At 29.0% G+C, this 16388-nt stretch overlaps 1 protein-coding gene across 1 annotated transcript in view; it reads left to right on the top strand.

Annotated features, from left to right (window-relative positions):
- The window catches only part of LOC124887138, a 28613-nt gene extending 14657 nt beyond the window's left edge, over positions 1-13956 (top strand). Inside the window, exons 2-5 of the mRNA XM_047396332.1 lie at positions 9019-9127; positions 12655-12766; positions 12971-13194; positions 13522-13956. Coding sequence (XP_047252288.1) covers positions 9019-9127; positions 12655-12766; positions 12971-13194; positions 13522-13956 — 880 coding nt within the window. The remainder of the gene's footprint in view (positions 1-9018; positions 9128-12654; positions 12767-12970; positions 13195-13521) is intronic.
- The last annotated feature ends 2432 nt before the right edge of the window (positions 13957-16388 follow it).

Genomic DNA, 16388 nt, shown 5'->3' with positions numbered 1-16388 from the left:
TTAGAACAATTATATAGTGAAGATCCATTAAAAGGATGGGAAAAACATAAAACCACTATAAAAATTGAATTAATAGATAAAAATAGTATAATAACTCAAAAACCATTAACATATAATTTTGACGATTTAAAAGAATTTAAAATGCACATAGAAGAATTATTAGAAAAACAATACATACAAAAAAGTATTAATAAACATAATAGCCCAGCATTTATAGTAAATAAACATAGTGAACAAAAAAGTGGAAAAAGTAGAATGATTATTGATTATAGAAATTTAAATGCAAAAACCATGACATATAATTACCCAATACCAAATAAGATATTAAAAATAAGATAAATACAAGGATATAATTACTTTAGTAAATTTGATTATAAATTAGGATTTTATCATTTAAAGTTAGAACAAGAATCTAAGGAATTAACCGCATTTACGGTACCACAAAGATTTTATGAATGGAATGTACTACCATTTGGATATAAAAATGCACCAAGTAGATATCAAAATTTTATGGATAGTTATTTTAAACAATTGTCTAATTGTATAGTATATATAGATGATATACTATGATATACAAAGACCAAAGAAGAACATTAAAATTATTAGAATAATTTACGGATATAATAGAATATCGGGAATAAGAGTAAGTGAAAAGAAATCTGAAATTATGAAAAATCAGAAAGAATTTTTAGGAATACAAATAGATAAAAGTGGAGTAAAAATGCAACAACATATAGTACAAAAAAATAATAAATTCAAAAGAAGAATTAGATACAAAAAAAAATGACAATCATTTTTAGGATTAGTAAACCAAGTAAGAGAATATATACCAAATTTAGCAAAAAATCTAAAGCCCTTACAGAAAAATTAAAAAAGGATGTAGAATATAATTATAACGAAGAAGATAAAAACAAGTTCAGAAAATAAAAATACTTTGTAAATAATTACCAAAATTACAATTTTCAGATGAAAATAGAAAATTTACATATATAGTAGAAGCAGATGCTAGTGAATGTAGTTATGGAGGAGTACTTAAATATAGATATGAAGAAGAAAATTTAGAACACCATTGTAGATACTACTCAGGTACGTTTAATGAAACAGAATAAAATGGGAAATAAATAGAAAAGAATTATGCTCATTATATAAATGTTTATTAGCATTTGAGCCATATATTGTATATAACAAGTTTATTGTACGAACAGATAATACACAGGTACGCTGGTGGCTAACAAAGAAAATACAAAATTCAGTTACAACAAAAGAGATTCGGAGACTAGTCTTGAATATATTAAATTTCACATTTATAATTGAAGTAATTAGTACTAACAAAAATGTTATTGCAGATTACATATCAAGACAAAGCTACACAGACTGATATAATAGAAGAAGATACTCTAGAAAAGATATTCAACACCCTAACTACGCTTTCAATGAAAGTGGACAGTATGAGTAATGAAATAGAAAAGCTAAAGACTAATGAAGTTAAACTAAAGTCTATAGCTACAAATCAGCTAACTCAGCAGTGTGCAGAGCTATGTCGATCGGAAGACATTAAAATTCTAGATCTAGAAGGAGACGTTGGGACACTCCATAAAACCCATAATGTTTATTAGTCTACTTCTGCAGGTACAAGCAAAGGAGTTAGGAAAAACACAAATATGAACCTAAACAGGCTATTTGATAAACCATTTATTCCAAATACACCAAAAGATCCTATATTCATACCCCCACAAATTACCACATACCGAGAAAGTTTAAACAAAGACAAAAAGACCTACAACTATACAACCTGAACATACATAGAAAATATTTACAAAATACAAACCTTCTTAAACACCAACCCCAGAGCTATAAACATCCAAGAGCCACATACGAATTATATAACCCAGAAGCTAACCGGATACAATAAGTTAATTGCTTTACCCAAAACCAAACCAGGTCTAGTTAAAACCTGTTACGAATATGGATTACTTAGTACCATATATACCCAAGACGGAAATGAAATATCCAATATACCAGAAATATATGGTTCATTTAACATTTTTAAAAGAATAACCAAAGGTAACCTACTTTTTATAAAATTTTACACGGCACCAGCAGAGATATTGTATGATGAAGTTAAATCACCTATACAAGTTGTAAAAATAGGAATGACCCGAGATATGATTATACCAGAAGATATTATTCCACAACCAGAAATACCTAGAATTGAGATACCAAATTTTTATGCAAATAAGAGAATTATTGAGCTATCCACAATTCTTCAAGAGTTAGCAAACACTTATCGCAATAGAAATCCCACATGGAGTTATTATTCAAGAGGTAATGTAATAGTATACTCAAATTCAAAGGAACTACGAGAAGCAGATATGGAAGACGTTAGGCAATGGATCTTGACTTTACTCAATCCAGAGAAAAAACCTATCGCCAGAGCCATTAAAGAAAAATTTATTTCGGAAGAATTATTAACCAGATATTGCAAGTTAATTGGACATAAATATCCAGACCATCAATGTTCAAAATGTAATGGAGAAGATAATATTGTCCCAGAAGTTCAACTGGAATAGAAGAAAATAAAAGCGACAGCTGGAAGATGCAAAATATGAAGCAATAATGCAGATACAGAGCAATAAAAATAAGATAACTACGGATAAAGAAAGAAGACAAAGAAAGTAATTCAAGGAGAAAAAAAAATATGGAAGATAGCTAGATAGTTTTACGTAAATATCATGTAACTAAGATTTTTGACTTTTCTTAGTCTTTTATGGCAAGTAGTGCCATTATTAGATTTTTGGCAAGTAGTGCCATTATTAGATTAAACATTAGCTTTAGGACTCTTTGCAGAAACGTTTTTCTTATTTTTGTAAAGTAGCTGACAGATGTAAAGAAAAATAGTGTACGCATTTTCATATAAATAAATGAGCACTTGCTCAGATAAGGGCAAGCCTTCATATATTGAAGCAAAAAATCTCTTGTCCACAACAAAAAATTTTGCTTATTTATTAAAAAAAATAGGTATATTTTAATGGAAAAATCTATGGAGGAACAAAGCTTAGAATTATCAAAACTACCAGAACAGGTATATTCATTTACTATTATGAATAGCTAAATTCATAAATTCTTAACAATTATGATATGATAAAATAAGTTCATGTTAGTTGCTTTATAGTAGAATTATTCGAAAAATAACATGTTAAGAAGTTTATTAGCAAAGTGGAAAAGGAGAAAAATTCCTAAGAACTATGCCATCCTAAAGGTGAAACCGATGAGGCAAGAAGACTGTGATAGGGGAGTAACCAAAGTAGAGGCACTGTTTAAGGGAAAAGTATCCAGATTACCATGCTAATAGTGACCGAAGAATATGTTATTTAAGAATAATCTAGTATATAGCAATCTAAAGTGATCATATTTTGTTATGTGCATGATTGAAGGGAATATTTTGAAAATAGCAATTTTATGAAAAATGAATAATTATTTATCTGACGAAATGGTAGATAAATTTAAAATACTCGTTTTATATGTACTTAAGGATATAGAAATAGTGGATATAAGAAAAATCATATTGGAAAAAATATTTGATAGATATTTTATGACTAGAATTAATTATATACCACACCTACCAAACTACTCTTATAAATACTCACATACCAAACCCACACACTAACTATGATAAATTATGTATATTTAGAATTTTGAAAAAAAGATATGAGAAACATACAATTAGTAGAAAAACAAATAAAAACAAATTTAGATAAATACATGGAAACTAAAGTTGTAAAATATATAGAATTCCGTAATGAAAATATGCAAGAACTACTTAGACTAAAACAAACAACAGAAAAATATTATGAAAAAACATTTGATCAAGCCTAAATGACAGAAGATATTAAAATACTTGTTTTATATATACTTAGAGATATAGAAATTATGGACATAAAGAAAATAATATGGAAAAAATTACAAGATTATGAAGAGGAAGAATTATTAAACAGTATAGAAAACTTACATGTATATTATGAACAACAATATTATTTAGATTCAGATGGATATTATACAGACTAAAAATGTCAGGATATATTAAGAAAATTAGAGCAAACCAAGAAGACCTACATAAAGAAATTAATTATAGAAAACAAATTAGAGAAATAATGGAAAATCTAATAGAAAAATTAAAATGGATAGACGAAACCTTAAAAAATCTAGAAAAAAGCAAAGATAAAAGTTTAGATAATTTAAAAAATTCATTAAAAAGAGAACAAGAAGAAATAGTTAGTAGCATAAATAACCTCAAACAAGATATTAAATATAGTACAAATAGAATAGATTATTATACATTTACTTTAGAATAAAATGATAAACTACGAATATCTAAAATATTGGAAACAAGAAATAGAAGAAATAAGATTAACAGAAAACCTTATAAAAACAAATTTAATTAAATACTTTAAAACAAAAGATATAGAATATTTAAAATATCTTAAAAATAATATAGAAGATTTAAAAAAACTAAGAGAAAAAACTAAAGAATATTATAGCAAAGCATTTAATCAACTACCATTTAATCACCCCTAAAATATGAATATCAGTAAAATTGAATATATTAATAAAATATATGAAAATAAAAAATACAAGAACGAAGAAAAACAATTAATGAATATTGCTACAAAGAATTTAACAATTACATAAATTAATCGATACATCTTACGAAAAGAATAAATCATTAAAAGAAATCGAAACCCAACTATATAGTTTATACCTAGAATACAAAATGTTACATAATACTAACGAGGATCCTAAAACACTAGATAATTTAATTACGATAATATCTAATCTAGAATATGAATTAATAAAACATCTTAAGTCAAGAAGATAAAAATGAAAATTATTCCAATCAATAATATTCTCAAAATACATTATATAAAAATAAATACATACGTATTTATTATCTAGTAAACTTACCGCGCCTAATCCGCACCCCCTACAAATGGTATCAGAGCCTAAGCTATTTAAAGTTACGGAAGTAGTATATATTTAGATTTATTTGATTAATTTATTAATTATGACTGACTTATTTGATAAAACTAAATTTAGATAAGCATTATCTAGGTAAATATTTATTCTTTGCATTCGTGGGACCCTAACTGCATTTGAAGAATAAATTTTTGCATTGCCCATTCAAAAAAGGGTCCTTCTTCACATTCGTGGTGTGTCCATCACATTCACGGAGAAGAACCTCCACACTAGAAAACCAGCAACTATTATCCGTACTAAAATGGTCATATCTCCCCCATACGTGCTTCAAATGCATCGATTATTTTTTCTTTGATTCTGAAATTTCAATACAGATCTCATGGTATCATAAACATATCAACACAACTCATTAATTTTAGGTGACACTAATAAAACTCAATAATATAAAACTCCAAACTCTGAACAAATACCCAAAACTCATCTGAGATCTCCCAAACACAGCCCAACAGTGTAAACACTTGTAAAATATAATTCGGGCATGATGGAACTGATAAGAATCTCAACCAATTCTTGGATATCAAATATTGACTTACGTCAATTATAACAACTTAAAAGCTTTTAAAAATCAAAAACTATAAAACTCTTTTGAACACTTTGGGGACCATATCCTCCACTCCCGCAACTCACAAGTGCCATAAGACAACAACGAGAAGGGGAGAAATATTCAAAACATAGGAAAACCTAAAAAATCACTACGAGAGTTGCTACATCTTCACTAGAACCTCCTTGGAAGACCAATTGGTCATAAATAGTTGTCTAAGATGGATCCACCATAAGAGGGCTATATCCTTTTACATCTGATTTATCCTTTCCACGACGTTCCCTTTTTTATAGACTGTTTTGCTTTGATTATGAGATCAAGAGAAATCATAAAAAAATGATCTTCGAACACCCCAAAAAATATATGAGGTGCTTGAAAATAATTGAAGTAGTTGAGTAGGAGGATCACTATGACTATAACTATTGGTAAGTTTACCAAAGATGAAAGTGATATCGTGAATATTTTTGGCATTAGAATAGATATTCTGCTCATTTCGTCAAGATAAACATGGAGAATTTTGGAAAGAAACATTTTATTTTTTTAAGTCATTGAAACAAATTCTGCAAAAAATATGGAACCTACAATAGTTGTTATGTTGCAACTACGATAGTTGATGGCAAAGGCGAACCCAAGATTTGAACTTGACGGCTGCACCTTTATATTTAACATAGTAATTAATAGTGTCAAAGTTCGATATGCAGTTCTTTGAAAACTTATTAATTCTAATATTTTATAAGCAAACTTTTAATATTATTGAATATCATTAATTAGATTTAATATGAAAAAAGTGTGTTATCCATCATACTTGAATTCAATGCACTTTTATTTTTAAATAATAATAAAAAGTTTTTGAAAATATGAAATTCAAGAGATTTGTTTGCTATATGGTTGTACAGAAAATGTTTGATTTTAACTTATCTCAAATTTTAAATTACTAATTTTTTAAATAAAAAATAAGTCAATGATCAAAAGATAAAAGAAATAAACATTTACAGTACGAGGTGGGGAGAATATCTACATTTTGAAGTTCGAGGGGAGCTTGTATTTTGAATAAATGAAAAATACATTAACAATGTCCACAATACACAAAAGAAAAAAGAAAAAGTGTAAAATAAATGATTACTAAGTGGGAAATTTTTTTAATCAATTGATATATATATATATATGTGTGTGTGTGTGTGTGTGTGTATGTGTTTGCACTTAAAATTCAAAATAGAATACAACAAACAGATAGTGTATTTGAAAAAGAAACAATAAAAAAATATGGTTGTTGGGCTTCGAACCCGACTCATCACGCAATAAAAAAGGCCTTTAATTGGCGTGTTCAACCATCTTGCCAATCAAGTTAATTATTTTCGGGAGTGCACAACATATATTTAACATAAAACCCTGATATATATACAGATATACAAACTATATATACAGATTTTTTCTTGAGGCTAGCAGAAGCACGTGCACCCTCTACTGCCAAGGTAGGTTCGCCTCTGGTTGATGGTTTCTACAACAACTATCATAGTTGTGGCAACACTTAAACTATTGTTGAAGGAGGTGGAGGAGGAGGTGGTGGTTGTTGTGTTAGTTATGGTGGAGGAGTAGGTGGTGCTGGTGGTAGTAATGGTGGTGGTGGTGATGGTGCCAGCAGTGGCATAAGAAGGGTTGAGAGAAAGGTAGGACTTAATTTTGAGTAAATAATACAAACTTGGGAGTTTTAAAATTATTTCCACTTACACTAATCTTAAAATTGTCACCTCAACTCAATAACTAAAACTTGTGTCACTTTTTCTTAGTTTTGAAATTTTTTTGTCACTCCTAATTATTTTCCCGCATTTATGTAGTGTTATTTTTTATAGGTCTGTATGGATCCCTTCCGGTTCTCCAACTCCTTCCTTGCTAAGTGCTAAGATGAACGGTGTGCTATGGACATTATGTAATGTTTTAATTTGTAACTTCAAAAGAGGAAGAAAGGCCTCCTTTGAAATAGTGGTGTCACTCCCTTTCTTCTTCTTTTTTTTTTTGAGTATTTTCTAACTATATTACTAAGTTCTTTTAATGTAGTTACTATAGTATACATTCAGTTGTGTTCAATATGGAGGAAAATATTTTTCATTGAAAACTATTTTCGAGGAAATCAAGTTGTTTCTTACTTATTTTATTATATTTAGAATCCCAATAATAAATATTATTCTAAAAACATTTGTATATATCTAACAAAAAATAATGAGAATGACTAAGGGTAGAGTGAAGCATATTTTGGTAGGGAAGACGGAGGGCAAGAAGGTTAATGGTGAGGTGGGGGTAAACTCAGTGTGGGATTTGATGGGGTGGGTGATTTTGCGAATGGTGGGAAATATTGACACTTGTTTTCCGTACTTTCATTAAGGAAATCATTTTCCTTATTTCCAAGGATTTGTTTTCCTAAAGAAAATATTTTTCTAAAATTTCAACCAAATGAACATGAAAAATAGGAAAACACTTTCCGAAAATATTTTCCTTCATTTTTTTTACAAACTTTCCTATTAAAGAATTTAAATTCATTATAGTTATTCAATTTTATAGTTTGATATGTATTAAAATAATAAGAAGTCTAATTAACTTTTTAAATATCAGGATCGAAATGACGAACTAGAGAAAAGAGAGTTTGAAATAATGATCAAAGTTTGTAAATGATATAACCTTTCAAATAACTCATTACATTGGTGATGCACCAATAATATTGTCCCCTTGCTTGATCCCAAATACAATCTTGTCAGCAAAAAGGTGTATGCAAATATATTTTTTTGAAAAGAGAAAGATGAAAGAATGTCTATTCTTATAACTTGATCCACAAATATACATCATCATTAAATCTTCATCCGGTGGTCATGACTCACTGAAGCTATATTTTCTTTCACACGCGAATTCGCTAATGAAGAAATTATGCCCTCATGTACACTATGTGGCTAAGTTATGTTGCTCTGGATGAATGGGTTCCACAACTCCAAGACCTGCAACAACATTCAATAGATACAAAATAGCGAGGGAAGGGAGAAAGAAAAATCAAGGACTATACATGTGAATAAGCTTCAAACACGAATAATTTCATCTAACTTGACAATTATTTAGTTTGAATATCTAATATTCCTAAATGTTCCTCAATAGAGAAGTCATCAAGGATCGTGAAATAATAATACACAAGTAGGAAGGCAAAAATGTTTAGTTGAAATTAATATTCTATTTAACAAGATAAAAATATAGCAAGCAAAACAATGGTAATGTCGGAAGCAAAACTCATATCAAAATGGGCACTCTAAGACATATTATTGTGACACCAGGACCTAATATTTCAGACTTTGCATATTCTTACCCTACTATTATTCCTTTTCCATTTCTTATCTTTGGTTGATGAAGAGAAGTTCTTTGTTTCTTTTTTATTTCGAGATTCCTAGCTATTTGTTGTTTTGCAGATGTATCGACATGACTAATCGAGCCAAGCCTACAAGGAACTTATATATGCAAGGTCGGCTAAAGCGTAAAGCTTCTAAAGCCACTGCTGCCCAAAATTTCCTGGCATATGTATGTATGTATGTATGTGTATATGTGTGTGTGTATATATATATATGTGTGTGTGTGTGTGTAGGTAGCGTGTGTGTGGTGTTTTTAGTTTGAGTAAACTTTGTAAAAATTACTTATTTTTTTAAAAATAAAAAGTATCTTTACTAACTTACTCCTAATTAAATGCCTTAAATAAAAAAGTAATTCTTTACTGGTGTAAAACTCTATGTATTAAAAAAAGGATAACTCTGAAAACATAAGATAATTCCTTCTTAAAATTCTAAAATATCACTTAATTTGAAACAAAATGAAAAGGATAAAACACCACTTATCTAAGAACAGAAGGAGTAGACATACGTCTCAATTTAAGTGACACATTTAGATTTCAAGAATTAATTGTTTTTTTTTATAGTAATTTTTTATACTTTTAAAAATTATTTTAGATTATAAATTATTATGACTTATTATACTTGTCAAAGTCAAAAAGTGAAAATTATCATACAAATTAACATAATAGACAGTATCTTAAATTTTGTATATGAAAAGCTAGAAAATAGACTTCAAGTGATATTCTATACAAAATATGATTTTTTAATAGGATAAAATTCAGAAATGACATACTTGAGGCCCTAATTATTAATTTATAGGAACAGTTTCATAATTATATTTTGTAGCAACTTGTATTATGTATTTTTAAAAACTGTTGCTATAAAAATATATATAAAATTAATTTTACCTCCCTTAAATAACTGAAATTGGTTGAGATAAATATGGTATAATTACCAATTAATTAATTTTGTAGATTCCTTTTCCGTTAAAACAACTTCAATCACGTGATTTCCGTTTTAACTTAACAACATTGATCAAATTTCAAATTTCAGTTTTCTCCATTAACGAGTTCATCTGAGAAAAACACAAATAAAATCAAAATCTGCTTTTCGTTTTTATAAGCAATTTCGTCTAATTAAACCATATTTTTATGTTTAACCATTGCTATTGTTCATATGAAATTCTACATTATCTTCTTCGAATTTAACATCAGTTTCAAAACGAAGCATTAGTTTCTTTGAATCAAATTCTATTATAGATTCTTCAGTTCAAATTGTTCGAATTCAACTACCAGTTGTAAATTCATCCATTACTGTTGTTTAAGATATGAATCATTAAGTTTTTTCGGTTGGATTTTTTGTTTCATCCATTACTGATGCTCCTATTTAGTTTCGATTTATAATCAAAGCAGGAGGAAATTCAACATATATAACAAAAATCTTCAGAACTGAACTTTTTTGTTGCAAAATTTCAGTTTAGAAGTTGTTTCAGTTATTTAGATTTCATTGTTCGACTATTTATTTTAGCACCTGTTGTTGTTATTTTGATCGATTTAACAATTGATCAAATTGTGAAGCTCCCTAATTATGAAAATAATTTAAACAAATTTCGAGTTGAATTTGATTCAATTATTTTTTGAAAATTCTTGATCAATGGATGATTGAATTGAGCTGCTGAATGTGATAAAATTCTATTCACACATATCAAAATACAAATTAGGTATGCTCTATATGTATTTTTTGATATGCTTAAATGTTAACACTGCATATGTATTTTTGAACTGCTTAATGTTAACACTGCATATGTAATTTTGGTTTGCTTGTCAGAATTTGAGAGTATAACTGTTTTTGCTAAAAATATATTTTATACAAATTTTTCTTTGGTTCGATTCAGTAGTTTCTGTATTTGGTTTAAAACTTTTTTTGTGTTTGTATTTTACGTTGAACAAATTTTGTTTAAATTTATTTTTTGAATGGAGATGTTGGCTGTGTAAATTTGTTTGCAGTTAAAGATGAAAAATATTTGTTTTAATAAGCTACAATTTGACAAAGTATTTATATTTGTTTATTTTTTTGTAAATCAAGTAGAAATGGGAAGCATATTAGTGCTTGTGAAGCACTCTGGTCGGTGGACGTATGAAAAAACCACGAAGAATATGTCACTGATGCTATACTGTTGAGCACATCAGCAACATTCATTAAGCTGCACGATGAATTGGCATCTCACTTAAGTGTGGATTTAATGAGGAAACATATTCTAGTGGAATATCAAATTACAGCTAATGCAGGGCAGATAGAAATACATAATGATATGGGTTTAAAGGTGTTTATAGTTTAGAAAAAGCAGATACAAGACATGAATTGTCTTCCTTTATATGTAAGCATTTTGGAGAAAGTTATAGGGAGCAACGTGTCAAGTTCATCTGTATGTGTTGATGAAAGAATAACCAACTGTGACAACATTCAAACACTGATAAATATAACAAATGAAGAAGTTTTGGTGGTTTGTGAAGATACACAAGCATTAGATGTATTTGAAATGGTTACTGTTGAGTTAATTATCTCAGATCCACATCACAATCATGTTGAGGAAGACCAGGTTTACTTGAGAAATTTTTTGTTGAATTCAGTCATGAAGGACTACTCAATTAGGGAGAAGTTTCAAACGCAAAGTAAAAGGTCAAGTAAGAAAAACGTACGTACATTGTATATCACTCTGTTCTTGTTTAATATTAGTTTGGATATGTATTTTGAAAATAGTAAATTATGTTGGATGCAGGTATACGTTGTTTTGAAAATCAAAAAACTGTGAGTTTTTAATGTGTGCATCAGGAATGGGAGAAACTGGAATGTTTAGAATAAGAGCATTCAGACCTCAACATACATGCCCAGTGAAAGACAAGATCTATTCAAAGGTGCATGCTACTAGTATGTTGATAGGTGGTATGGTTAAACAAAAATTCAAGAACCACAAAAGAAAATACAGTGCAACAAAAATTAAAAATATCATGAAGAAAGATTTTGGTATGGATATGACATACACTTTATGTTGAAGGGCGAAAGGAAGAGCGTTAGAAGAGTTGAGGGGTAAGCCATCAGCATCTTATGGAAAACTGCCATCATACTTATATGTACTGAATACTACCTATCCAGAGTCATATATAAGAATGAAAAAGACAGACGAGAATGAGTTCTTGTATGTATTTATCACTCTAAATGCATTCATTAAGGGATTCGATCATTGTAGGCCAGTCGTAGTTGTTGATGCTAGTCATCTGAGAGAAATGTATGCTGGAGAATTTGTAATAGAATGTACAATGGATGGAGTAGGTTAGTATGATTTTATAATAATTTTATTGTATAACTTGTTGTATTTATTTTTATTTCCACGTATCACTTGAAAAATACATATCTCCACTAGATATATACATATATGTATAAAATTACCTATATTTTCAAAGTTTCATGAATGAAAACATGTAAAATTGATTATGTTTTATAGTTATATGTGTCTAAATTTTATTATATGTAATCGATACTATTTATTTGATAAAATATACAATTTTAATTACCTGTATATTTAATAAATACATATGCAGTTCCTATATGTATTTTTATTTTACTGCGCATAACTGTTCTATATATACAGGTCATATATTCCCTCTGGCATAGGGTGTGATTGATTCTGAAAATGATGCATTATAGACGTGGTTCTTTCAGAATTTAAAGGAAGCGTACAGGGAAAGACAAAACATGTGTGTTGTTTCTGATACGAATCCAAGCATCATAAAGGCTGTTAGCGATGTGTACAACGATGTTCCACATTATGCATGTATATGGAATCTATGGGGGAATGTTAAAAAACTTTACAGAAAGTCACATGATGCATTGTCAGAGATCTTTTATACAATGGCCAAATCATATTCAATGTCAGAATTCCACATGTTAATGGAAAAAGTTGAGGCAATTGATATTAGGGTGGAGATTTATTTGGAATTGGCTGGTTACGAAAAGTGAGCTAGGTCCTATGCAACAGTTTACCGAGGCTGGACTTTGATTTCAAACATTGTGGAGTCAATAAATGGAGTACTTGTATCAGCTAGAGAACTGCCAATTTATGACTTTCTTGAGGAGGTTCGATTATTATTTGCAAAATGGAACTGCAAAAATAGGCAACAGGCTTCATATACCTTCACACCACTCATTGAAAAGTTTAATGACATACTCAAAGAGAACGAGGCTTTGTGTACTCATATGACGGTATGACCTTTGACACTTTTGGAATTTATACTTCTGAAAAACATAATTAATAGAATAACTTCCATTAAGTTCTAAATGAATGGAAACATATAAAAATAAACTAAAAAGTTCAGTAAAAAAATTATGTATTCTGCATATGTATTTTTTAATTGAAAATAATTAACACTTCATATATATTTGGATGCTCTATAAAAATGTACTCTGCATATGTATTTTTACTCTGCATATATATTTTTCTGCAAAAATGCTAGTGTGCTTACAATATATCATGTAATATGAATTTCATCTTTTTGTAGCATTTCATTAAACTTTTTATTTTTATATCAGGTTGTACCAGCCATAGAATATGTGTATACGGTACACGACAAACAAAAATACTTCATTGTTTGCCTCAAGGAAAAAAATCTCATGAATGCATTTCAACTAGATCAGATACCATGTGCACATGCTTGTGCGGTGTTGGAGAAGAAGAATTTTGAGAAGGGGCCATACTGTTGTGATTTGTTTAAACCAAAAACTGTTTCGAAGACATATGATATTCCCATCTACCCGTTGCCACACAAAGATGACTGGCTAATTCCAGAGAGCGTACTTGGTGAAATTGTACTGCCTCCAAAATACGAAAGACCTCTAGGAAGACCTGCAAAGAAGGATTGTGGAAAATCAGGTCGGGATATGTTTAGAAAGAAGAACATCAACTCATGTGATGTTTGTGGGGCTAAGGTTCACAATAGGCGTTCTTGTAGGAAATATCGAAAATGATACATTTCTCCTTCCGTATTATTGCTTAAAACTTTATTTTCATTTTTTATAAACTTGAACTATTTTTTTTAGTTAATACATTTAATCATCATTTGACAAGTGAACATAGTAAAATCTGAATTCTGCATATGTATATGTTGCAAGATCTGAACATTGCATATGTATTTTGAATCTGCAGTTCATATGTACTTTTAACATTGAATATACTTTTTAGTTTAAAGTTGGTAACTTTGATTAACCAAACACTTATTTAGTTCGTAATTGTCCATTGATTTAGCCACATATGACATATTCTGTAAATCTATATTTGAATTCGAAAATCTTAGCGCTGCATATGTATTTATATGCTAAAAATACATTTAAATGTATAATACATATGTATTTTAATAAAAAATATTAACACTGCATATGTATTTTTGTAAAATAAAATCTCACCATAAATTACAGAACTGTATTAAAAGTTTCAAATTTATATTTAATTCGAGTTTTCATTTATAATCATATTAAATGGACACATATCAAAATACATATTAGTTATGAACAATATGTATTTTAGAAAATCTTACTATTAACACTGCATATGTAGTTTTAGGCTAAATTTTATTTATAATGCTTACATATTTTTTAGCAAAATAAGAACACTGCATATATATTTTCTAACATTGCATATGTATTTCTAACATAACATTGGCATTTTTAAACTAAAAATTTCAGATATATTTTTGGAATGCTTAGGCATAACATTGCATATGTATTTTTGTCAGCTAAAAACAATACATATGTATTTTTTAGGCATAAAATTTCCTATATATGTATTTTTAGCATAATATGAACAATACATATGTATTTTTTAACTAAATCACACAGTAAAATGAAGAACACCATAAAAGACTCAGATTAAACTTCAAAACTGAATTAATTTCATTCAGTTAAAATAAGTATTATTATAACCTACAATTAGAACCACTTCAAAACATTAAAATTAGTTTGTATAATCAGTACCTACATCCATAAACCAGCGTCTAAACTATATAAAGTAATGAATCCATCATCCATCATACATCAAAAACTTCAGTTACACTAGTTATTCTACTTTGCCTTGCAGGCCTCAAAGGTGCTTCGACATCACTATGAGCATTTGCATCTTGCTTTCTGGTCCCATATTCCCACAAAAGTGCAACATATCTTGTACGGAGTGCATTGGGGTCGAACTCATTCACAAGAACTTTGTGACCATAAGAAAGACAGTCCGTATATGTAACTATATAGATACCACAATCCCTACAAAAACAATAAAAAAGAACATATATGTGCTTTAATATATATTTTACAAATATACAATTTTGTTATATGTAAATTAAATAACTTACAAGCTTCCGCTCAGTTGTTGAGGCAAACTCTCTTGAAATAACACATCAAACATAGCTGAGGAGTCTTTGTCTTTGTATCTTGGATGGTTTTCAACATCAATTTCTTTCTTAACATAGAAATCACAATGTTGGACACATAATGAGGTAATCACAACTAATTTCTCAATGACATCAAGAACAGCCAGATAATGACCAGTGATTCATATAAATCATATAGGAATATGCACCTCTTTGAGAAAGATAAAATTGCTAGCACTCAATGATGTTTTTCCTTTATATTTACTGGAATATAAATGTCTTCCACTGTATGCCATGGCACAACAACCACTACAGGAAATCTGGTTTTTAGTGGCGACAAAAGTTGTCGCAAAAGAACCAAAAGTCGCCACTAAATATATTTAGCAGCGACATTAGGATCGTAGCAATTACTTCCGTAACTAAAAGTATTTTGTGATGATATATGTTAGTCGCCACAAAACATACATTCTGTCACGACAAAAGTTGCCACAAAAAAGCAAGCAAATACGCCATAAAACAATGATTTAGTGGCGATCTTTTGTCGCCACAGAAGGTTGAATTCTTTTTTTTTTTTTTAAAATGACTTTTTGCAGCGACTATGGGTCGCCACTAATACTCCCTGTTTGTGGCGACTACGGGTCGCCACTAATACTCACTTTTTTGTGACAACTATGGATCGCCACTAATACTCACTTTTTTGTGGCAACTATGAGTCGCTACTAATACTCACTTTTTTCCCCAAAAAATTATAAATTATATATTGTCTACTTCGTTGTCAATAATTCAACTACAGTACTTAAAGTTACAAAGATGATACTAAAATATATTTCTCCGGAAGAGAATTATATAGTTTTTAATGGGTAACAAATCAATGTGATATAAATATGAGAAAGAAAATCACAAAATATCTTCAAACTTCTTATGGCTAACAATTTCCATCATGAAATTACCTGTCCCTGAAATAAAAAATAAAGCGAAGTATCGATTCTAACTTGTTAAAATGCAAGAAATGATTTGAGAAATCTTAATGTTGTTTTGTAAAAG

The sequence above is a fragment of the Capsicum annuum genome, chromosome 9 (assembly GCF_002878395.1).
Source record: "Capsicum annuum cultivar UCD-10X-F1 chromosome 9, UCD10Xv1.1, whole genome shotgun sequence".
Taxonomy (NCBI): Eukaryota; Viridiplantae; Streptophyta; class Magnoliopsida; order Solanales; family Solanaceae; genus Capsicum; species Capsicum annuum.
This window is presented reverse-complemented; position numbering and strand designations above follow the sequence as displayed.